General features: G+C 40.2%; 3 protein-coding genes across 7 annotated transcripts in view; 2 read left to right on the top strand and 1 right to left on the bottom strand.

The window, feature by feature from the left end:
- The window catches only part of LOC120817395 (histone-lysine N-methyltransferase SETD7), a 28,519-nt gene extending 25,317 nt beyond the window's left edge, over window positions 1-3,202 (top strand). For 2 of the 4 annotated variants that reach the window (XM_040173580.2, XM_078100977.1), the window contains 3 exons: window positions 637-783; window positions 1,880-1,937; window positions 2,788-3,202. Coding sequence is in view for 3 of the 4 variants with exons in the window: in XM_078100977.1 (XP_077957103.1) it covers window positions 637-783; window positions 1,880-1,937; window positions 2,788-2,897 (315 nt within the window). In the remaining variant the exon portion in view is untranslated. Of the gene's footprint in view, window positions 1-636; window positions 784-1,879; window positions 1,938-2,787 lie in introns of those variants that run through there. The other 2 variants (XM_078100976.1, XM_040173581.2) reach the window with 2 other exon arrangements.
- rab33ba (RAB33B, member RAS oncogene family a) lies at window positions 1,955-6,884 on the bottom strand. Its single transcript, XM_040173578.2, has 2 exons — window positions 6,260-6,884; window positions 1,955-5,463 (listed from the first exon to the last, which is right to left on the bottom strand). Exons 1-2 carry the CDS (start codon window positions 6,485-6,487, stop codon window positions 4,969-4,971), a joined length of 723 nt encoding a protein of 240 aa, XP_040029512.2. The 5' UTR covers window positions 6,488-6,884; the 3' UTR covers window positions 1,955-4,968.
- A 1,472-nt stretch (window positions 6,885-8,356) lies between these two features.
- On the top strand, window positions 8,357-20,394 carry hspa9 (heat shock protein 9). Of its 2 annotated transcripts, XM_040173787.2 has the most exons (16): window positions 8,357-8,906; window positions 9,965-10,026; window positions 10,736-10,823; window positions 11,902-12,083; window positions 13,843-13,967; window positions 14,063-14,136; window positions 14,365-14,471; window positions 14,562-14,724; window positions 14,811-14,903; window positions 15,233-15,442; window positions 15,835-16,062; window positions 16,154-16,376; window positions 16,698-16,792; window positions 17,715-17,807; window positions 18,889-19,029; window positions 19,406-20,394. In XM_040173787.2, exons 1-16 carry the CDS (start codon window positions 8,826-8,828, stop codon window positions 19,478-19,480), a joined length of 2,040 nt encoding a protein of 679 aa, XP_040029721.2. In that variant the 5' UTR covers window positions 8,357-8,825; the 3' UTR covers window positions 19,481-20,394. The 2 variants fall into 2 exon arrangements, with proteins under 2 accessions (XP_040029721.2, XP_077957100.1); XM_078100974.1 differs by lacking the exons at window positions 8,357-8,906; window positions 9,965-10,026; window positions 10,736-10,823 and adding an exon at window positions 10,961-11,343 and having other exon boundaries at window positions 11,448-12,083.
- Window positions 20,395-24,836: the final 4,442 nt, after the last annotated feature.

Raw genomic sequence — 24,836 nt, 5'->3', positions numbered from 1 at the left:
AAGTGAAGAAACAAAAATATACATGGCTTCCATGGCATCGGAAGGCAGGGTTGTCCTACAATGAAAAGTTTGGCGGTTCAATTCCTGGTAGTGTCCATGTTGCTCCCCGAGCTGTGACTACGATGAATTGTAGCTTCTGTCATCAGTGTAGGAACGGGTGTGCATGATGACATGTAGAGTAGAAGCCCCTTGAGTGATATGAAGACTAGAAAGGACAAATGCGCTCCATTTACCACTTGCACATGTAGTAGGTTGGAAATGCTAGTTAGTTATTAAAACAGCCCCCCCTTTTCTTTGTTCAAAATTGCACTCTTTCAGAGGTTATATTGAGGTATTACACGATCGCGTCAGTAGAAGGTGCTGTGGTGCTGCTGTGGATCCATTGGAGAGAACGTAGCTACAGGCTCCACTCATGCGCAGAATAAAACAAGCTCTGTCTTGAGCGTGACGCTAACGTGTGTCCTCTCTCTATACCAATCCACAGGCTACACAGTGCTTCCTAGCCTCTGTACCCTTTGCTGCCGGTCCAGATTACCCCTAGGTCTGGTGCCGGTAACACACACCTAGTCAACTCAACTCATATCTTTGACTAGGTTACTTGATACAGGATTTCTGCATTCTGTGTCATTTGCTCAGACGTTTGTGCTTCATCGGATGGTGAAGGGGGCCAATGCCACCATCCTGCTGACCTGCACCATCTGCCTGGCTCTCTCCTCCGTCATCGCCTTCGTGGGCTGCCGCGGTCTTCCCTGCTGTGGCTGTTATGATGCCAGAACCGGATTGGTATAGAAAAAAAAGGCTTTAAAGTGACTGTTGATATGCCTGTCTGTCTCCACTACACATCTGCTGTTTGCGCTGATACATTCATCACATACGTCGAGTGGTTTCGTTTCATAACAGAAAAAAACAGCTTGGTGGTTAGTGTCACCTTTTCACTAGCTAGTGGATGTTGGCTCACAGTTGGGCAAACACAGTCTCTGAATGACTGGTTTTTAATGTGTATTGTTGTCATGGTAAAAAACTAAAGAGACTGAAGCATCATTCCTCTCCACCCTTTTTACGTTTATGTTGTTGGGTAGACAAACCAACCAAATTATGCATATTCTCAAACCTCACTTAAGCAAATCTCTCCTAACACATGTCATGGCAACCCTTCACCTTACCCATAGACCAGTGGTTCTCAAACTTTTTCTGCCGGGCCCCACTTTGAAGGAAGAACAACTTGGGCCCAAAAATGTAACAAAGTGGTCCATGCTGAATTTTTATTGAAATAACATGACATTTTGTGACTCCATGTGTGCTTTTATAATAATAATAGAATAAGTCAACACAAAGCATTACTGTAAGTTTAACTAACTTTGAACTTGAACAGTTAAGTTCAAATCTAAAACTTGTCAGAGCTCTTTGAGTTAAAGAGAAGTAAGTGGACATAACTAAACAGGGATGTGATGTTTTACAGTACGGTTCGATCCGTGTTCTCCCCATAGTTTGCATGTCTCAGTGTCCTTGAGCAAGACACTGAAGCCCCAGTGCTTCACAGCAGCAGACTGCTCCTTAATTACTAAGGACAGGTAAAATGCAGAGAATAATTTCCCCACGTGGGCCTAATAAAGGATTATAAATAAAATAATATATTTTTTTAATTTTGCCTCACCTCACCTCCACACTCCACACAGTTTGAGAACCACTAATATAGACTAATATAGAAGAAATGTAACAAAATAAAGTGCTTATGATATCCTCCATGATCTTGGAACTAACACTACGTTAGTCGACTATCGATAAACTAAAATGAGAAAGTTGCTTTTATACTTTCAACGGCAGAATCACAAAGATGCCTAAATCTGGATGTGATTATTTTTTTGTGTGTATGTTGCAGGAGACACTTGTTCCTCAGTGTGACCCAGAGAACACCGAGATGGTTTGGACATGGCAAGGTAAAAACAACATTATCTTTTAGAAAAAATCTCAAAACAGGATATTTAATGTTTGCAAACAGGAGACAGAGTTGGCACACACACAAGCCATGCGTCAAGGCTACTCAAAGGTTTTCTTTTCCAGCACCAACATATATATTGGAATAAGAAGGTAGGTTCTGCGCACGCACAATTCTCATTGTACAAGGACCGTCAGGTTCTTTATCCTGATACATACATCTGATCATGATACACCGAGTGGCCTCCTCGACATTGGATATACACGTTGCACAGATTTCATATCCTGAGCAGTTTTATCTTAGTTGACATGTCTTACACACAACTTATTGTACAAACGATACAGATGTAGTCTTATTGTTTTATCTAAACTTCCCCTCTTATCATGACATGACAGTATTGCAGTTTTTCAAACATTGTCTTCAGAAGTGTGATAGATGTCATGTGTACAAAGTCAACAGTTCAATTCGATTAGTTGCAATACAACAAAGACAATTTACGAATGTCCATTGGTGACCATTATCACTTCCCAAACTAATTGTAAATGGGCTATACACTCGGATTTCTCTTCTAGTCTTCCTACCAATCAAAGCCCTCTAAGACTACCCGTCATCATTCAGTCCCAATCATACAGTGACTACAGGAGCTTCTAGCTTCTATCTGTCCAGTCAGGACGATCTAACCTTTGTACACATTCAAACACCACAGGTAAGACAACTTGACATGGGATTAAACTGACAGATCCTCCGACAGAAGGACATCCCAGCTCTATTCCTTGTGCCATGTTGCTGCGGATTACTGTGTTTGGTGGTTTTCTCCTAACAGTCGAGTGATGTAGTTTTCTTGTGTGCAGCAGCAGATGACAACAGGCTTTTCAACTGTCCTCCTCAGTCCATTGACCAGAGCATCAGGGAGGAAGAGGAGGGTCCTTCCAAACTGCCTCCTTATAGCAGACTGACCTGACACATCATTTTCTTAACCATTTTCACTGGTTTTCTCCGTTCCAGAAAGGAGGAGATGGTTATAGATTCTGTTTCCTTAAAGCTGTGTTCACATTTCCTTGTTGAATGGATGGAATGTTGTAAAGAGATGCAAGTGGTTTGTGTTCTTGATCAGACAGATCACTTTGGACTTTGGCAGTGACTTTATTTCTTTGTAGACAATAGCATTTAATAAGTTAATATCAATGAAAGAACTCACTGCATGCAGCGTAAATGTGATATAAACATTTCAGATATGTGCATTCAATAAAAAACATTTTGAAATTGTCCAGGTAGTTTATGACAAAACCATTGCAACTACTTGTCTTGAGTAGTTCCATTCAATTGTATATTTGTTGATTAATACCATTCTGTATCTTTCTTTCTGGGCTGTTGTAATGGCTTTAGTGAAGAAAAGACAAAGGTAACCGTAGGAGCTGGTGTGAAGGGGACATTGACTCTAAGGACAACCACTCACATAATGTATATTCCTCAGAGATGAAGCTATCACATATTGTGTCTGTTTTTTGTGTGCATATCCTGTGAACACGCTAATCAGCAAATCAGATGGCGTGCTCTGAGAGCAGGGGGGTATTCCAGAAAGCTGGTTATGTGAAAACTCAGAGTAAGTTAACCCTGAGATCAGGGAAACTGAGTGATCCGTTCCAGATAGAGAGGTAACTGAAACTCTGAGTCAATCACCATGGTAACAGACTGTGAACATAACCTGCTCGCTGGCAGGTTTACTATAAGAAACCCAGAGTTTCTACCAGTCTCGTCCCACAACTCAATGTTTCTTTGTTTTTTAATGTGTTGGTGTAGGCTACAGCGTCACATTTTAAATGACTTCGATAGGTATAAAATAAAAATGTGTCTAAGTCTAAGTGTTTTATTTACTGTTGTCATGGTGACTCGTGGTATCGGGGCTCCATTGATGATGGCTTTTTATAATTGTCACGCACACGCTTAACTCAAGGTGAACATACTCCGAGTTGATTGAACTAACGCAGATCAGCTGTTTTTGAACCGGATACTCAGAGTTTCCCGTCTCAGAGTAAGTCAACTCGGAGTTCAGGGATAGACTCAGAGTTTGTTGAACCTCCTTTCTGGAATACCCCCAAGGCCATCTGATTGGATTTGATTTGAAAACGATAACAGCACATGGTCCACTATACCATACAATGTTGTTTTATAAGCTTACATACATGATAAGTAGTGGGTGCAAGTATTATTATATTACACATAGAGAAAATTGTTCTCCGCATTTAACCTTTCCCACACAGTGGGAGTAGTGGGCTGCCGTAAAGGTGCCCGGAGAGCAGTTAGAGATTAGGTAACTTTCTCAGGGACACATCGACATGGGACACGGAGCAGCAATGTCCAACAACAACCCTGCACCTTACAGCGCGCCCTCTCCGCGAAGGAAATCAATTCAACATGTTTGTGTTATGTAATGTGTTTTCATGAGGAACCCTGATTCAAGTTCATGTTCACAAGAACAACAAATGCTGGAACCCTCATTGTGGTGAATGTATTGAATTTTAATGTGTTTGGATATTTATGGACATGAATGCATTTTTTAACGTACTGTTTGTATTTTAATTTAAAAATCATTTGTTATCTTATTATATTTTATTCTTATATTGCATCAATTGAAATCCCTACGTAACGTGGCAATACATGGATTCTGATACTGATGTTTCTGTTGCCACAGAGCCCAAGACAACACATGCTTAATGAAAGAAGAAAGATTAATCAGAACCTGATTTTTCGCCCCTTGTTAAATATAATTTCAGTTCAACCATAGACCAACGATTTTGTCAGTCCAAAACAACAAGCATACTGTCTCAAAACCTAAGTAATTTATTAAGTATAGCTAATGGGAAAACAAGTATCCTTTGGTCATGGAGAAATTAATCAATCTTTGTGTTGATTATGAAGAGATTGGGCTTGATCCATTTGTCCACACTTCCCTTAGCTCCTTGTGCTTTCAAAGCCTCTGCCTTGTGCAGCCACAACTGAAGTTGTCTCCCTCTCACCTTTCATTTCCTCCCTCAGCAGCATCCCCAGCTCTTAGCCCCATCTCCCCCATCAGCCCCCCACCTGCCCAGGTTGATGGTACCCACTGATCCCGTGGGTGGCTGGCTCAAAACCAGAGGCTTTTGAGACTTCAGCTTGTGTGCCACCGTCATAAAAATAGCCTCAACATGGTCACTGTTGCCTGCGACACAAGTTCCCTCTCCCTGGCTGCTTGGGTTCTTGGCAGACGTCTCAAACAGGGGCATAGAATGGACGTCGGCGAACTGTTGTGCTACGTTTGTGCCCACTTGAACAGAGTCTTGAAGGTCGCATTTGTTTCCAACTAGGATTCTGGGTACCTCAGTGCCCAGCGCGTGCTGCTTGCACTCTTCAATCCATGCTGGGAGGCTGCGGAAGCTTGCAGCGTTGGTCACATCATAAACAAAGACAACAGCATGCACGTTGCGGTAATAGTGCTGCACCATGGACTTCCTGAAGCGTTCCTGACCCGCAGTGTCCCATAGCTGGATCTGTGAGGGATAGTTAGGAAATAGATCAGCTCTTATGGATCCAATCCTATTTGTGGGGGGGCACCCATTTGTTTACATTCCAGATACCGTTTCTCGGCCTTAGGGTATGGTACGGTTTTTGATAGAGAGAACCGATTCTATTAATTTTGTAAACCTCACAAAACAAATTAATAGATATACATTTGTTGAGTGGTTATGTATCATTAAATAACAAATTGCACACCAGCAACTATGTAAACATTTTCAGATTAGTATAAACTACAATTATGCCTTTTTTGCCTTGTTTTGTTCTTGTCGGTCTTTGCAAAGCATCTTTGGGTACCTAGAAAAGTGCTATAAAAAAAAGTAGGCATTATTATTATTAAAACTAAAATATTATAATTACAACGTACATAACAGATCAACCCTGTTGTCACAGTCTTCGGTCCAGCAATTTGGGTCAGTATCAAACTCTTTGGAATTGTAATCATGGGTGTTTTAGACTATAAGACAATTCTAGAAAACTAAGAACTTTGCACCGGACCCCACACAAAAATCAGTATATACATCTGGCTGTTATGACTATTATTGTTTCAAGAAGACTGTCGATGGGCAGACCCTTCCACTCGCTGTGGACTGACGTGTCTTTGATTCGGCTTATTTTCCAACATCTATCCCTGCAGTCCTTCTGACATAGCTATAGAGTGAGCGAGTTTTACTTTAGATGATCTCTGTACCAGAAGAGCCAAGATACCAAAGGCACAACATCAACTATCATCATCATCTATCCTGACTTCTATGACCATGCACCGCGTACCTTTATCTTCTCGCTGTCAAACTCCACCAGCCTCTCTCTGAAGTCCACCCCGATCGTGGCCTCGGTCTTTTCGGGGAACTTTCCAGCACAAAAGCGGTAGGTGAGGCAGGTCTTCCCAACACCCGAGTCCCCGATCACGATGATTTTGAAGATGCGGGTCCTCGGCGGCGGCAGCGTCGAGCTCGTCAGAGACCCGGAAAAATCTACCAGCGAGCCACTCTCCGCCATGTCGGTCCGGCGGGCTGGATGCCCGGCAGGGGAGAGGCAGTTCTCTACAGCGGCAGCGCGTTCACCAACTCTCCTTCCAAATGTCCAAATTCAAAGGTTTACGTGGATAACCCAACATTCATTCGACGTTTAGGTATCGTCAGTATACTTCAGCCTATATATTTTACAGTAACCAAGCACCTCCCCGTTAAGGCACGTAGACGTTGTCCAGGAACTTTTCCTCTTTTCCTCTCGCGAGATTTGAAAGAGCCGGCTTGTGTGAAACGAAGGCCCTTCATGCGCTGTCGTCCGTTGAGCGAGAACGAGTAGTAGACTCGCGTATCCAAACTCACAGCTACAAGCGAGCGGAGAACGTCATTTCCGTAATCGGCAGCTGACTTGATGACGTCAACACGTCAGCTGGATTTAATACATTTTAACAGACTTCTTGACTGTTAAGTATTTTATCTTCTATCAAGATTTTGTTTTGTTTTCATTTAAAATTAGAAATGGTATATATAATGGAGCACCAGCGTAAACTCATATTCTGGTCTGATCCATTGAGATATTTCTGGCTAATTGTTTCATGTCTGATTTATATATACCAGACATAAAATGACGATCCCGCCTACTACACCTCGGAGCTAATTGTTAAGAGTTGACAAACCAACTACAGAAATGATGCTTAAACAACTAACGTCTCACCTGAAATGACCTTCTGTGACCTAAATATAGTAGAATTTGTCAAATTCTAGAGTTGTGTTTATTTTCCTCTGCCATTGTTGCCTGTTGGTGAAATGCATTCTGGGATATTTGGCTCTCACAAGGCCGATGAAGGCTGGATTTGAATTTGAACTGTGAAGGGCAATTTATACCATTTAAAAAATAATAATAATTTTAAAAAGCTTGATAGTAAAAATAGTTAACAGTCAAGAACTGTATTCATTGACAAGACAAGCAAGTTGTGATGACCTTTTCAAGTCAACTGCTGTTCCAATTATGGAAATAACCATTCTCCGTTCTCTCTTACCTGGGAGCACAGACTACGCAATTCACTCTCCAGAGGACGCACGTCCGTTCTCGGTGTTCTAGGTATTGAGAAAAAGCTTTTGTGTATTTGGGGCAGCAATCAGAACCAGTCCCCTGGTTAAGTGTTGTAGCGCAAAAGCGGAATCAGTCCACAAGCACTTTATACTGACTTTATTTTACATTTTGACACTGTTTTAATACCAAGTTCACAGAAAATACAGAAAACTGGGGGTATGATTTGTTAGTTGGATAAAATATATATGCGGAGATCTCCCTCCATGAATCAGAGGCCATCCACGCATCCTTATAGTCCGCCAATGACGACATGTAGAAGTGGTCATATTTATGCATTTCTTCTGATCCGTCCTCTCGTAAACAGTCTTCGTTTTAAAATAATAGCGGTATCGTGCTATGAAAACGGAAATGTGAGACTCCGTAAAGGATGTAGTGTAGTTAGCAGACCAATCGCAGCCTTGTGCGCTGCGGGAGGTTTGAGTCGCTTGCGTCGAAAGCAACGCAAGCCTAGAAAAATGGGTTGACGCACGCAAGGACGCAAGAAAAGCGACGCAAGGGACACGTAAGGGGGTCTTGCGTCTGCGTCGCTCTGAAAACGCAGAAGCATAAACTAGGCTTTAACAGTAGTTTTAACATATTAGACAATGGCCCTTTCTCAATCCAGTACATTTTCAGAATAAACAATAAAAAATAAAAAAAATACTTTCTGTGGCCCGGCCTGAGAACAAATGGCCCACGGACCGGTACCGATCCGCGGCCTGGTGGTTAGGGACCTCTGCTTTAGCGCACCTGATGTAATACACGTGACAACCCCATACCCCTCGTTATGGTTGCGTCATGACCTTCACATGTCTACTTGGTAAAACGTCATCTGCCTTGTACTGTTCCATGATCACAAAAACGCGATATTAGCAGTCAATTATTTGGTTTCTACGTCAAACATATGCACTATTTTACGGTGATCATATATTTAATAACATGCTTGCATTTATCTAATAAACAGTTCTCAAACATTTCATTAACATTTTAAAACCCATTCAGGCAGTAGTTATGCAACCAAAGTTGGGGTCCTTCAGCGGTGCATGGTGCAACATGTGTTGAATAATTTTTTCTAGAAGCTTCGCAGTTCCTTTACCGCTGTAGCTTTGTTGGACTTCAGCTTCGCTGTCTGCACTACCCTGTATACGCCGTGTGGAAACCAAAAGACTGTAGCTGAAGATACATATTTAAGCTGTTTACTGTTCAACGTTCCAGGGACTCCGGCGAACGCTGTCGTTATATTCGATTTAGGTGCCCTGTTAGCCAAGTTGACAAAATGTTGACTGCCGCAACATGCGTTTCAAGGACTCTCCCGACAAGGAACATTGCAAGAAATGTGTCCTCTATCGTTAAAAAGGTGAGTTTTAAGAAATACTAATATATTAGTAAGTATGCTTATATTGACCATAGTACTAACATTGGACAAGCACCCGGCTAGCTTAGCATGCTAACAGTGTTAGCTAGACGCCAACATTGGCTGTGACTAATGTTATTAACGTTAAAATGCAATGTAGTTGGCTTCTTAGAAGTTATCCAATTGCTATACTACACATACTATTAAGGGATGTCAAACAACGTTACCGCTGTCTCTCCTTTTCTACTTCACTTTCATTGCAGGCTTATACTTTAGCCTCAATCAGCCGGTAACAGCTTGATGTCTAACCTGTCAATTATCTAACGTGATCTGGTCACACTATGTAATGGGTGGGTTGTCAAGGTTAACTATTCTATTCTCCTTGTCATTCTGTTTTAAGTAAGCATCTGTATTAAATTGGCTCCCTGTTCCAAAGTGGGGACCAGTGACCTTCAATGATGTGTCCCCTCCCCACAATGAGTACTGTTCACTGAGCTAACCTGTCTGTAAATGCAAACAAAGGTTTCTGTACCAAATATTTACTTATGTCATGCAATAAACTGCAAAATATATTTTTTTAAATCCTACGTGATTTTCTGGATTTTTGTTTTAGATTGTCTCTCCAGTTGAATATTACCTATGATAAAAAGGGCCGACTCCTACATGCTTTGTAAGTGGGAAGACCTGCAAAAGCGTGTGTGTTCTGTAACATGCCGAGTAGACCAGCATTTAATCATGGATCGTCATCACCACCACCACGCGACCATATTCGTAACTAGTATCGGTTGTAATGCTTCTTAATTAATATTATTTTAGGAAGTAAGTTATGGAAACTTAACTAACTTATTTTACTTCCTACATATGTTGGTTCATAGAATATCTTATTTGCCATTTGTTTCTAGGTATTTATATAGTTTACTAGGCAAGTCTTAACTATCCTCACTGTAGCATATAAAGGCATTCATTCTAGGATTGACAAAAAATATTGAACAAAAGCTGACATTAATTGCATGCATGTTTTCTTTGGTCAAAATTAATTGTAACAATATTTGTCTACACAGGCATGTTGGACAGGCGGTTTTACACCAAATGCTCTCAGAGCTCTATCCCGAAGAGACTATGCGTAAGTAGTAGCACAAAACTTTTAATGTATTTTTGAATTAAACCTATTCCGCCCGAAAAGGCATGGGGAATTATTTTTTTCACATAGTTACTCGGTTGTTTGAGTGCCAGAGAGTAAAATCTAACATACAAATATTCTATAAGGTAAACATCAATGCCCTGGAATGTTGATCCATTCGAATAAAACTTCTATAATGCTGATAGTAATAGAATATCAGAAATTTCAAATAATGATTATAATTAAAGCTGCATGCATCAAAGGCCCTTCCACCTATGCATATGATGCATCAAAGGCCCTTCCACCTATGCATATGACAACGGTAGTTGTCAAAAGGCCTTTGCATGCATGCAGCTCAAATTGCCCAAATTCACCAAAATCATCAGATCTTAGTCCAAAGCATTATTTTTGTTTGGGGGCCCTTATGGAACCCTCTGGCCCCTCCTGGACACAGTCCATGCAGATCTGGGAACTGTCCTTTCTGCTTGTTAATCAATTCATCTGAAATTGATGGGGCCGGTTTAACAGCAGGTTTAAAAACGCATCCCTACATTCAGAACGAAAAACGCAAAGACCACAGCTAGTGTCCTAATAGGCTGTTTTTTCTGCCTCACAAAAACACTACAAATATTGCTTTCAGTTATACACTGATTAAGTCATAGTTACGAATATTTCATTCCAATCCTGACAAGACTGTCATTGCTGTTTGTAGGTCGGAGGCCATCAAGGGCGCAGTAATTGGAATTGACCTGGGAACCACAAACTCATGTGTTGCTGTCATGGAGGGGAAGCAGGCCAAGGTGAGGGTGAACAAACGCATCAGCGGTCTGTCATGGAGGTTCAGTATGTCAACACATGAGCTTTTTTCAACAGTTGAATGTTTTGAAATCGAAAGTTAGTTGTTAATAATTATTTTTTTTAATGAATTTGTCTATTGGTCTTTGTGTGGGAAACACTATGGTATACTGTGCAGCCGTAGATTTATGCCTTCAATTTTAGATGTATGCCCATTTTGCAGGAACTAAAGATAGTTCAAAGTATTTCTTTATTCTCCATCCATTGTCAAACCGCTTATCCTGGTCACAGGGTCGCTCGCGGAGGGCTAGAGTCTATCCCAGCCAACTTTGGGCGAGAGACAGGATACACCCTGGACTGGTCGCCAGCCAATCGCGGGGCTACACAGAGACATACAACCATTCACGCTCACATTCACACACCTACGGGCAATTTAGAGTCCCCAATTAACCTGATCCCCAGAGCATGTCTTTGGACTGTGGGAGGAAGCCGGAGTACATGATCTGCGTTTATCGGTCATGAACGGTCGAATGATGCTATTTAAAAGTAGTTGCTGCAAGGAATTGTGGGACTGAATTATCTCCTTTCCTTTCTTAAAGGATGGTCCAGTGGTCCCTATGCTAAAGGAGCTAAGGGAAGCATTGAAGCTCCTTTCGTTAGCATTAAATCGTTTGAACAGCTGTTCGTGGCGACCACTTGACTACCGGTCATTTCACTCTATTTGGAACCATCCTAAGCAAATTTGACCATACGGATCCAGCTTATAAGAGCAGAAGATAATCCTTCCTTTTAAATGAATGGTAGAATATACCATATTAGCCTTGCATAATTAGGTTTTGTGGGTTGAGGTGTTTGGTCATATGTTGAGGAATGTCCGAAATAAGGTTATGGCAATAGGAACTGTTCTGTTAAACAAAGCAATTCATCAATTTTGGAGACATTTGTTCTCATTTTGCTTTTAAAAGATAAATGATAACTACAGATCAGGGGCAATATGACATATTCCTTGGAGTAAACTCAAGATGTCAGATGGTGCACCAGTCCAGGTAGAATGCAACTAAAGGTTTTCTTTTTCCCCCTCAGGTGTTGGAGAATGCAGAAGGAGCCAGAACGACTCCTTCTGTCGTGGCTTTCACAGCAGAGGGGGAGCGCCTGGTGGGCATGCCCGCTAAACGCCAGTCGGTCACCAACCCTCAAAACACGCTGTATGCCACAAAGAGACTGATTGGACGTCGCTACGATGATGCCGAGGTCCAGAAGGACCTGTAAGTTTCCTGCAATGCATGATATGAATCAAACTTGGGCTGCAACTAACAATTATTTTGATAATCGATTAATCGGTCGATTTCTATTTCTTTTTCATTAAAAAGCTTTAATTTCCAACCGTAAAAGAACTGCAAATTCACATTGCAAAAATACTTCAGAAAGGGTTAGGGTTGCTCCTTGAACATAATAATATATAAAAAGTAAAAAAAACTCAGTTCTCTATACTCCCTGCACACACACCCGTTATTTATTTAATTAAATTTTATCATTGTAGTGCAAGTTAAGGAAATATATACACAACATCTAAGTACAGCTAGAAAGTAAGTGCTATGAGATGAATTTAAAATGGCATTTGTAAATAAATGCATTATAGGCTTCTTAGTTAGCCGCGCTGGTTTAATTGTTCACTCGTGTGTCTCCCATTACAGGCATAACATCAACTACCGTATATGCGCAAGCGCACCAGACCACCGTGTATGAAAGCATTAAAAAGTACAACACATACAAATATATTTGTCAACAATAACCGATATGGGACCACGCACGAAATATATACAGGACAACAGATTGAAAAATTAATCATCCAAAAAAGGCGATTAAATAGAAACGTGTGACGCTAACTGCTTTACTGCTGTCATTAGCGAACTAACGCTAGCTTGTTGCCTGCTGGAGGCTCCTTACGTTCCTCACGTCAAAACAGGACAACGTGGTGATCCCGTGCCATGTTACGTTGCCTTTGCATATTTTGCCAATAATCTCGCAACACAACAAATCTATAGTGAAATTTGCCACCACTTTTAATAATTGAATTTTAGTGATTTCATCGATCGTTGTTGCAGCCCTAAATCAAACTTAAAGGAAGAAGTCCCACTAACCTAGGAATAACGGCAGAGATGTCTGTTTATTGTTCAAACGGAAATCATTTTTTCTCAATTTATATTTGGAAAAAAGGGATAAACACTTTTTAGCTAATTTTATCTTTGAATGAACTTTTGTTCTGGGAAATATGTTTTGGGCCGGGAAAGTAAGAATATTACAAAATTACAGTCTCTGCAATAGACTTACATTCTTGCATGCAGTCTATGATGCAAGCACATACCGAGGTAAGAAATCTGGATAAATGAAGACACCAGGTAGAGAGCTGTCACAGATAACTATTTTTTTTTGTGTGTGGGTGTTGCACCAAAAGGAATGTGATAAATGATATTGTAATTTTCAGACCATTTTATGGTCCGGGCCAATCAGCTATGAGAACCAAACAACTTTTTGTTCTTTCACTCCGAATCATAGTTGTCAACATGCTGGCTTCTCGCTAAAACGGACAACAAAAATGTGCATGCTTTTGCTATTATCTTTTTTTCATAACAGACGATAAAACGTTGACGGACTCCCAGATGCTTATCTTATGACGTTTTTTAACACCGTTTTAAACCGAAAGAAAATGTTTTGTGCTCCTTGAATGCTAGGGTGAAACCACTTATGTGTGACCAGGACATGATCAAGAATCCATTAAGTAACAATTCTATTTTGGAGACAAATATATTTCTGCCTTTGGCTTTTTCAGTTATGACATTTTAATTGGAGAATAATAAATTAAATTATGATGCACTGAATGACCACAGCCATACGTTCCTGGGGTGGAGTAATATTTTCGATACACGCTATATACCAGTCAAGTAATGAAAGTGTTTTGCACAAAATTACACTATTAACTAGAATCATCGGCCTCCTGTAAGAATCTTTTTTTTCCATTCACAGAAAGAACGTTCCCTTCAAGATTGTGCGTGCATCAAACGGTGACGCGTGGGTTGAGGTTCATGGGAAAATGTACTCTCCAAGCCAGGCTGGAGCCTTCGTCCTGATCAAGATGAAGGAGACAGCAGGTATGACTGAAACGACACTGCATAGATATCACATATTAGCTATTCATCAAAGATATTTGGCCATTACTGTTCTTTGTTTGGTATTTGTGTTGCAGAGAACTACTTGGGAACCAAAGTGAAGAATGCTGTGGTCACGGTACCAGCTTACTTTAACGACTCCCAGAGACAGGTACACACTTCATGGCCCTCTCGCATTACAGCTTGATGAGCACGTATTTATCAACCCAAAGTATTTACATGAGCAATACAGCGATCAGACAAGAACAGTTTAAAAAGTATCTCTACTTAAGGTCCAATAAACTTGGATCATTGCTATTCACTTTAACATTCATTTTCTTGAATTGTGGACGAAACCTATGTTTGGAGGAAGTGCAGAACATATATGTGATTTCTTTAGGCGACCAAAGATGCCGGACAGATCGCTGGTCTGAACGTCCTGCGCGTAATCAACGAGCCAACAGCCGCTGCTCTGGCCTACGGCCTGGACAAAACCCAGGATAAAATGTAAGGAAAGGTTCACAAGGACAGGCTGGTGTTCATTACAAACCAGTAGTATCAGTTGTTATAGAAAGTACTTGGGATTTCTATTTTCAGTATTGCTGTGTATGATCTGGGTGGAGGTACGTTTGATATCTCAGTCCTGGAGATCCAGAAGGGAGTTTTTGAGGTGAAGTCCACCAACGGTGACACTTTCCTGGGGGGAGAGGACTTTGACCAACACCTACTCCAACATATTGTCAAGGAATTTAAGAAAGAGGTAATAATTTAGATTAAAAATTAAACATTGGCCGTTTGATCTCCAATTCAGTGCCTTTGACTCAATGTTTGTTTTTGTCACTTCAGTCTGGGGTCGATCTGATGAAAGACAGCATGGGGCTTCAGCGAGTCCGAGAGGCTGCTGAGAAGGCCAAGTGTGAGCTGTCCTCTTCACTGCAGGTACACCTAACCACCAACAATGAAATCTAATACTCTAAATATGTCAGTAATGCAAAACAACATGTCATGTTAACAGCATATTCTGATTTGGTTATTATAGAGAATTTTCTGATAGAAAAGCGAGGGCTATGCTTGTAATGTTAAGGAGAGTTCTAGATATTAGTGGTGTAATGGATCACTGTTAATCTTTAAGGCAAAGTACTCGTAGGCTGCTGTGACTTGAAGGCTCCTTTTTGGCTTCAAAGATTTCATTTTTTTACCTTGATTTCAATGTGCATCAGCTGGAAGCTGACCGGTTAATTCAAATTCAATTGTTTCTTCTTTTTCAGACTGACATCAACCTTCCCTATCTGACGATGGATGCTTCTGGTCCCAAACATCTCAACATGAAGCTGACTCGCTCTCAGTTTGAAGGCATTGTGGGGGATTTGATCCGACGCACTGTGGCTCCCTGTCAAAAGGCCATGCAGGATGCAGAGGTTTCCAAGGGTGATATCGGAGAGGTGCTGCTGGTTGGAGGCATGAGCCGAATGCCCAAGGTACTTATCACAGTCTGACATCTGACCCAGAGGTCCTAGCTTAACAAGGAGGACATTATTCAGGAACGAGCTGCTATAAAAAATGTCAAGGATAGTTGGTAGTTTGGGACCACTCGTCCCAAAAACACACTATAATTAAATTCACTGATCATATGTTACTTTATATTTTCAAGAAATTAATTTGTTTTACTTAGCTGACTAATCAGTGAAATAGCTGGTGAATGATTGGATTGAAAGTGATGGGGACGTAAATTTAAGATGGACCTTTATCTAAAAGTAAAGCTGATATTATACTGCTAACATTAACTCAATCCCTAAAATAGAAACATGATTACAAGATTTTGCCAGAGATGTAAATTTTGTAGTATAACACAAGGCGTTTGTTTCTGCAGGTCCAACAAACTGTTCAGGATCTGTTCGGTCGTGCTCCCAGCAAGTCTGTCAATCCCGATGAGGCCGTTGCCATAGGAGCAGCCATCCAGGGCGGGGTTTTGGCCGGGGATGTCACTGATGTGCTGCTGTTAGATGTGACACCGTTGTCTCTGGGTATTGAGACCCTTGGTGGAGTCTTCACCAAACTCATCAACAGGAATACCACAATTCCCACCAAGAAGAGCCAGGTACTACAGGGTGTCCCAATGGACTCTGATTTGTATAAGAAAGAACTTCTGTTGACAGGTTTTGTGAATGACTCCGCCTCCTCTCCTGCAGGTGTTCTCCACAGCAGCTGATGGACAGACTCAGGTAGAGATCAAGGTGTGTCAGGGAGAAAGAGAGATGGCAGCAGACAACAAGGTGCTGGGTCAGTTCACTTTGGTGGGAATCCCCCCTGCTCCCCGTGGTGTTCCCCAAGTTGAGGTCACTTTTGACATCGACGCCAATGGCATCGTCCACGTCTCCGCCAAGGACAAGGGGACAGGCCGAGAACAGCAGAGTGAGTGTGGAGATACATTGACCGGCATTTTGTTCATATGATTTCTGAACCTAATCTTCAGTAAGAACACATTAATTCTCAATACTAATGTTTCCACGTGTAGCAATGGTCACTGAGGACTATACACCAATATCTATAGACTGGTCGATAAGGCAACAAAATATTTCAGTAAACCTACACATAACTGTTGGCTTCATGTTGTATTAATGAAACTTCTTCTTCTTCTTTTTTTGTCTTGACTTTGTTTTCATTGGTTGTAGGCAGATCTAAAGGTCAAACTACTGCGCGTTAAATGTCTAAACATCTTGTCTCTCTGCTCAGTTGTGATCCAGTCATCAGGGGGTCTCAGTAAAGACGACATTGAGAACATGATCAAAAATGCTGAGAAGTACGCAGAGGAGGACAGGAGAAGAAAGGTAAAGATAATGGGTCAATGTATTTTAAGTAGTTTAACTCTTTAGAGAGTTCACATAATTTCTCAGGTATTCAGATTGCAAACATTTTTGTACATGGTTACATTATGCAAGTGCATGATTACATTGTTGCAGCCTAACCTAACATATGCAAGCACTAGCTTATCTGTGGTAAAGAGATGAAACGATAACTAGAATTGTTTTAGTAACAAACATGTATTGATTGGGTTAGCAGAAAATAAACTAATCAAATAAGGACATCCCCCACATCAAATCAGAAAAGATGGGCTTGTGAACGACCAAGGAGGAGTTAATATGGAGTTCTTTTCGGAACTAAAAAGAGACATAATTAAGTCAGGGGACGTATCATCGTTCCATATTTACCTCTAGAGTCCACTTGACAAGAGGACATTCAACAAGCATTTGGATTGTCAATCTCACACTTGTTAAATCACCAGGTTAATATCATTCAGTCCCAAAAGATACACCAGTACTACCAGTGGAAGAATTTTGTGATTCACTGATCTTTTAGGCTTGTGTACTTAAAGCCAGTGGTCCCCAACCACCGGGCCGCACCACAGAAAGCTTAGATATATTTTTTTTCTGAAAAATGTTTTATTTTGAAAATTGACCGGATTTTCTCCTAATTATGTGCGCTCATCCCTCTGACACATTCCCCATGCGTCACCAGGCGTTTTTCTTGTCCTTTTACCGTGCACGGCCAGCGAACACAGCGCGCAGCTACTACCCCCCCTCCGTCGGTCGTTCCGCCCGCAACGACTACTCCCCCCCCCCCCCCCCCCCCCCCCCCCACCCTCCCCCGCGAAATATTGTCTGACATGAAAATGGTCCGTGAGGTAAAAAAGGTTGGGGACCACTGCTTTAAGCTACTAGTGCCCTTACAAGCCTTATTGAATGTGCGCAGGACCGAGTGGAGGCAGTTAACATGGCTGAGGGGATTGTCCATGACACAGAAGCCAAGATGGAGGAGTTCAAGGAACAGCTTCCAGCTGATGAGGTTAAACTTAATTCTTCTTCTCTCTCTCTCTCTCTTCGTATGTGTGTGTGTGTGTGTGTGTGTGTGTGTGGAACCTCCTAGATGCTATTCAGAGGGCTTTTATAAAACCATTAAATATTATTATTATTATTATTATTAATGCATTCAAAATAATTTATTTATATATAATATTTTTCCATTGCATACTTGGAATGATTTATAATCTTGTTTGAATTATGTCACAAATATGTCTTAACAGGAGGGTTACAATTGCCTTTCAATAAGGAATAGGGCTGCCAAAATATCAAATTTGTATTGCGATATTCTTGCAATTTTCAGACCATTTTATGCCACTGATGACATAATGACAATATAATAGCGTAGTAATAAAAGTACGCTATTTCAATGAACGTTCTATTTGTCAGAATAGTTAGACATTAGAATCGGAATGTGAACAAAACTATCTTTATATAAATAAAACAAAAAACATAAATGCAAGGGACACGGAGCGAGCGAACCATCGAGCTTTGTGCAATGCAGTCGGGTGCGTTTATTGGTATCCCTTATTGAGTCATTTGACACAACCACTATATTACTTGCATATTATTAACAAAAACAATATAGACTTCTGTTCAAACACATCCACTTGTTGTGAGCAATGAGCGTTCCGCTCTGGAACATGTGGTCAAACTATAGTGCCGGTGTGCTACGGTACAGAGAAAAATTCACTCCTGAGGGACTCCAGGACTTTAGTGTTGGTTCAGTTCTGGAGTGTCGCTCTGCCTATAGACGTGTTAACCACAAAGTATTTGCACACCTGCTGTTGTACACTTTATAGGGGGGGTGAGGGTGGGGTACCTATGCTGATAATAAACTAGGATCAGGTGGAAATCAGCACTTTGGATATTAGTGATAAATAAAGAGTGTTACTGCTTGGGGCCTAAAAATCAGGCGTTCTAAAAGTGACTGAAGTGGAAATAGTATAATAATTGTTTGAAGCTTGCCACTGTTATAATGTGTGATCCACCAATTCGATACTGTTTGTCTTAAGCTCATGGTCAGTCTTTATTCATCGTTTTCCCTTGGTTGTGTCCACTCCCAGTGCACCAAGCTGAAGGAGGAGATCTCAAAGGTCCGGGATCTTCTGGCCAACAAGGACTCTGAAACAGGAGAGAATATCAAACAGGCAGCCACCACACTGCAGCAGGCGTCCCTTAAACTCTTTGAAATGGCCTACAAGAAGGTAGGAACATGGCTCCTAAAGATGACACGTGATAATTAACCTTACAGCTTCATACATTGTTTCTTGGCGTTCTAATTTATGAGTGTTTTTCATAGTGAACTAATATTTTGGTTGATTAAGTCATAACATCAAATAGTTAGGTTAAAGTAAAGTGTTGGTCTAACTAACTGGGAACATTTTCTCAATGTTAAATTATTTCTACATCTTTAAAAATAGTTTCATTTGACGTGTAATATTTTTTAGGTCTAATAAATGTGCCAATTAAACTAATTGTGCAGTAAATTACATAGCTGTTACTGACCTAATATGACTAGAAAGTGCTCAGTCAGTGGAGGACAACCCGTCACTAACACCAACCATCCCTTCCTTTCTGCAGATGGCGGCAGAGCGCGATGGAGGCAGCAGCAGCAGCAGCAGCTCAGAGGGAGAGAAGAAAGAAGGCCAGCAGTAGATCTCTGCAATCGTCACTGGGGTTCCATGACATCTGAAGACGTACTGGCTCAGCAGTGGACTGGTTGGGGAGGGAGGAAGTCATGAGTGACGAGCTGAATCTTACTCGTAATATATTATTCTACTGTGTTTTGGCAGTACAATTCTTTAGTAAAAAGATGTCTAACGTATTCTCCTGTGTCCTATGCTGTCCTGTCAGTCATTTAATTGTAATGTATGTTTCTTTTTACAAAGCTGTCCATTTACATTCTGAGGTAAAGTTTATTTTTTGTGTGCAACATACCATGTAGGTTTCATGTTCTTTGCTCAGTCATCTGAAGCTTGTACACCAGGGAGTCCTGCTTCTGTACAGCTATTTGGTTTAAATAGTGCACTTACAACAACTTTTAAGTGGAAAGTTAAATAGTTAACATCTGTGTTAAGATGCGGTCATGCTTTCATTTTTGTTTTCTAGATTTAATGAATGCAAGTCTTACATCTTTGAGAAAATCCATCTTCAGTTTCTCTCCATCCCTCTTTTAAATCATTGATGTAGAATAGATGACTTATGGACTCTTTAGACATTTATGAATACAACAGACCCCAGTTAATTTGTGAATGTTGCATTGCGCAATGGAGAATGAGAGCTTCTGATTTGAGAAGGTTAACTGAAGGAAGAGTTGTGTGATCTTGAAAGGTCCTGATAGTGCAGCTGTGTCATTCCCCTCCAGTAGGATGTAGTGTTTCTGCCATAAACCACTGACTAATGGGATTCTGACACATTACATTACCAACATGACTGGCTGAGTATTACAGCATGTTTGACATATAAAACAAGGAATGAGGCAGTAACCGATTGAACCATATTTTTATTTTACTGCATTGAGAATGAATGGTCACGATAACTTGTCTTTTTGAATAAAATCTTAAATGTGACACCAGTGGGAAAGTTTTTCTTAAAATCATTTAAAGAAAAAAAGTATATACTATCCTGTTCGGTAACACTTTCCTTGAATGGGTGTTCATAAGACTGACATAACATTGTCATAACCATGACATGACAGCTGTCATAAATATCAATGAATACTTATGACAGTTAAGTGTCATTCGGTAAGTTATGTCACTTTTGATGCAAAGGTGTCCTTGTTATGACAACTTGACATAAACCAAGATAACAAAATCATAAACATGTCATAGCAGACCTAACTGTCAAACTGAACGTTTCAGTTTCGACATTCGCTGTCACAAAACCATTACAAATGTCCTTTTCATTAAGATGTTAAGTGTAACTACACTACTAATTTACTTTAACTCACATTTCCCTCCTACAGTGATTTAATGATTTAAACTTTTCATTAATATATCATGCGCAATTACATAGTCAAACCAGTTATAAACTGTTTCTTTGAATTCAAGTAAAGTGGAACAATTTTAATGTTTTGTTAAAATGTCAATAAGTGTTATTACACTGTCTGATGATATAAATACCTTAACAAAAGCAACAGACAAGTCAAGAGATAGTGTTTCCTTCATGTATTTCAACACAAAATATTTTGTTGTGATGTTCATCCAAAGTGACAGTTTGCAAAACACAAGCAAGGATCTTTAATCATTTTAAGACATGAATAGCTCAAATAAAATTGGAGGGGCTGGTGGAACGGAATTCCTAATATAACGATGCTACACGAATTACACATAAAACACTGCTAAATATGTTATTTAGACATGTAATGGAAAAAAACTACATTTGATATATTAATACTGTACCTGTGCATGAACGCAAGCCATTTTGTCAGGGGGATGTGAGACTTGAATATTGAGCCATTACGTACAGACTGGGAAACCTTTATGATGCTTACAGACCCTGAAGAAACAAAAAAGTAAAAAAGGCTGACATGTAGACAAGGTTGTCCATGCTTTTATCTCTGCTCTGTACTCTGGGATCAGTAAGGGAAACATCCCTGCAACTCATCCCAAACGCATTTTGCGCACTTCGTCGTCGTCGTCAGGATACCATGTTTCTGCATCCATTTCACAAGTTTCCTTCTGCTCTTATGTGTATTTGAACGCCTAATATATGTTTTAAAAGTTCTTCCATCAGTGCCATTGCATCAACAACGTCTCTGATCAGATCCGCGCCCGCACTTTGTTTTATAGTCGGTACGTCAGTCTTCTTCTCGCCGCTCGATGCTCCATCAACTAGACAGAACAGCGCCCCCGCGTGTGTCTACAGGGAAATTCGTGACATTGTTATAAACTGGTTTGACTATGTAATTGCGCATGATATGTTAATGAAAAATTAAAATCAATAAATCACTGTAGAAGGGAAATGCGACAGTTATAAAGTCATTTAGTAGTGTAGTTACACTTAACATCTTAATGAAAAGGACATTTGTAATGGTTTTGTGACAGCGAATCTCAAAACAATCCATAGATGACGGTTTAATGTCGCTCTAAGATATGAAGCCAAACGTTTTTCAGTTTGACAGTTAGGTCTGCTATGACATGTTTATGATTTTGTTATCTTGGTTTATGTCAAGTTGTCATAACAAGGGCATCTCAAACAAAGTCACTTTTGCATCAAAAGTGACATAACTTACCAAATGACACTTAACGACAACTGTCATAAGTATTATATCATTGATATTTATGACAGCTGTCATGTCATGGTTATGACAATGTTATGTCAGTCTTATGAACACCCATTCAAGTAAAGTGTTACCGTTTGCAGCCAATAGCTTTCTTCCTGATCGTGGCAGTGTGACACAACTATGCCATGCAGTTTATACCTACAAACAAATTGTTTGTACAGTTGATTGGGACCTCCAAATTGCTCCAAGTGACTTACTGATAAGATTTGTTTTTTTTAAGAAAAACTAATGCTTAATGGTGTTATTTCTCTGAAATGTATACGTTCAAAAGATAAATTCTCCCTGATGACTGCGGCAGCTGCACAATACAGGGTGTGAAAAAGTTCACGTACAGTGCAGTTGGCATACAGCAGACATTGACAATATCAATAAAAACATTCCCCATCCCGGCTGGGACCATGGTATGCAACCAGGAGAATCTATACATGGGACAGATCCCTAAATTGATTGTTTTAGGTTTTGTTGACGACAAATCCATTTAACACTACGACCCAGAGTTCCTGAGTATTAGTGCAGATAGACATTCATACCCATTCGAGACCATTCCAGCCACTCATTCAGAGAGGACCGTACGTAAGAGAATATTACCAAGTGATTCAAACAACCGGCAGGCATTTAAAAGACTGGCAGTAACCCGGAATGATTTTGGCCAAGGATACTCACGGTTCCGGTTAAATCAATCTGGAACCTGATGACGGGTACTCTAGGAATGTATCACTAATTAAAACGGGAAATGTGCACTAGGATGTGCGTTTCAAAACAGCTCTCCCCCGGACAATAAATCTCATATGTTATTCTGTATTTGACTCTATTATCAAGATATCAAACCAACAACAAGTGCTATTGGATAACTTCCAAAACACTATGAATACCATAGAGTTGACAATCATCATTCAAAAACATGTTTTAATGGCACAGATTTTATGGAGGAACTTCCTAAACAGACATTGTGCAAGTATCCAGTGATGACGATTATAAACACTCACCCTTGACTTGGAGATCACTGGATGACTATTTCTATCACAAAACATAAGCATGGATATTTCCTTGACAGTTTTGGTAGTCCCCCAGGTTATGATATGTTCCTGAATGAAATAGTTATTATTGCAATTATTACTGCACCGATATGTCTTATTCCAGGAAACAGGTTCAGAATAATGCTACAACCTGTGGGCAACACGGAGTGTTTTTCTGTGTTACTGTATATGGCAAAAGTATTGTCTTATTCACGTGCGATAACTTTGTATGGACACAGTCTAGTTAATAATGATGCAATGGTATGTTGTTTTGTTAAAAAAAATACACCCTTCTGTGTGTCGTTTGGATACTTTTTAAGGTGTACAATGTGCAATCTGATGATGAAATATCCTACGACAATGATGCATTTATTGTATACACCATGAGTAAATAAAACGCAATAATTACAAACATTGTGTCACATAATAAAAAACAAATACTCAATGAATAAAAACATCTTAAAAGTTCAACCATGAATCATCATCCTCCCATGTGGTTTAGCCTTTTAGGAATTTGGTGTCCCATTTCCCCCAAGGTCATAAAAATCCTCCTGTCTGAGCGTCTTTTTCTTCTTTGTATGTTTTTTTCTTATCTTTTTATCAGCAACCATTTGTGATAATCTACTTTAAGAGTATGTTTGTCAATTTTACCTGAGGGCGATCTCACACAGTGGGTTGCACACCCAATTTTTCAGTTTTTTATTTGTTAAAAAAAAGTTTGAAATATCCAATAAATTTCGTTCCACTTCATGATTGTGTCCCACTTGTACAGTTTTATATCTTTATGTTTGAAGCCTGAAATGTGGCAAAAGGTCGAAAACTTCAAGGGGGCCGAATACTTTCGCAAGGCACTGTATATCAATTCCAACAGAGCCAAATTCCTCTGCATGCGTGATGACATTTTGTGTTATTATCTTTTTGTCTTTTTTAGGAAAATACGCCACATGTTGTTCTAAAAGCAAAGCCGTTCTGAGTCTTAAACGTTCGGGTGTCATGGCTTTATGATCTATGAGGAGATAACCATTGGCGGGGTTGGTTGCATCATTAAATGCCTCTAAAAAGTACAGTTATGTTCATAATAATAGCAGTGTGTTTAAAACGGTGAGTAAACCTCAAAATTCTTCAAATAAATTAAAGTATTTCAATGAACGCAAATGCATTGGGGACACTGCACATTCAATTTCAAAGCAAGAAAATTGGAAAAAGTAATTGAATTTGATATTGTTATTGTGTTGACATCTTTCTTTACAAACTCAAAATGTACTGTATAAACTAAGAAATGCTCAAAGATTCAACTTCATAAACTAATATTTAGTTGCATAACCACAGTTTCTGATAACTGCTTCACATCTGTGGCACATGGAGTCAACCAACTTCTGGCACCGGTCAACAGGTACAATTGTACTACGTTCCTCAATTCCACTGAATTTCTTGGTTTGGCCTAATGAACAGCATTTATGTCAGCCCACAAGTTTTCTATGGGATTAAGGTCCAGGGATTGTGCTGGCCACTCCATTACTTGAATTCAGTTTGTCTGGAACCTTGATTTTGCTCGCTTGCTGGTGTGTTTGGGGTCATTGTCTTGTTGAAACACCTATTTCAAGGGAATTTCTTCTTCGGCATACGGCAACATGACTTCTTTCAGTATTCTGATATACTCAAACTGATCCATGATCCCTGGTGGCCAGTAGACTCGGCCAGATTGGGGCTG

Source organism: Gasterosteus aculeatus, chromosome 4 (genome assembly GCF_964276395.1).
Source record: "Gasterosteus aculeatus chromosome 4, fGasAcu3.hap1.1, whole genome shotgun sequence".
Lineage (NCBI taxonomy): Eukaryota > Metazoa > Chordata > Actinopteri > Perciformes > Gasterosteidae > Gasterosteus > Gasterosteus aculeatus.
This window is presented reverse-complemented; position numbering and strand designations above follow the sequence as displayed.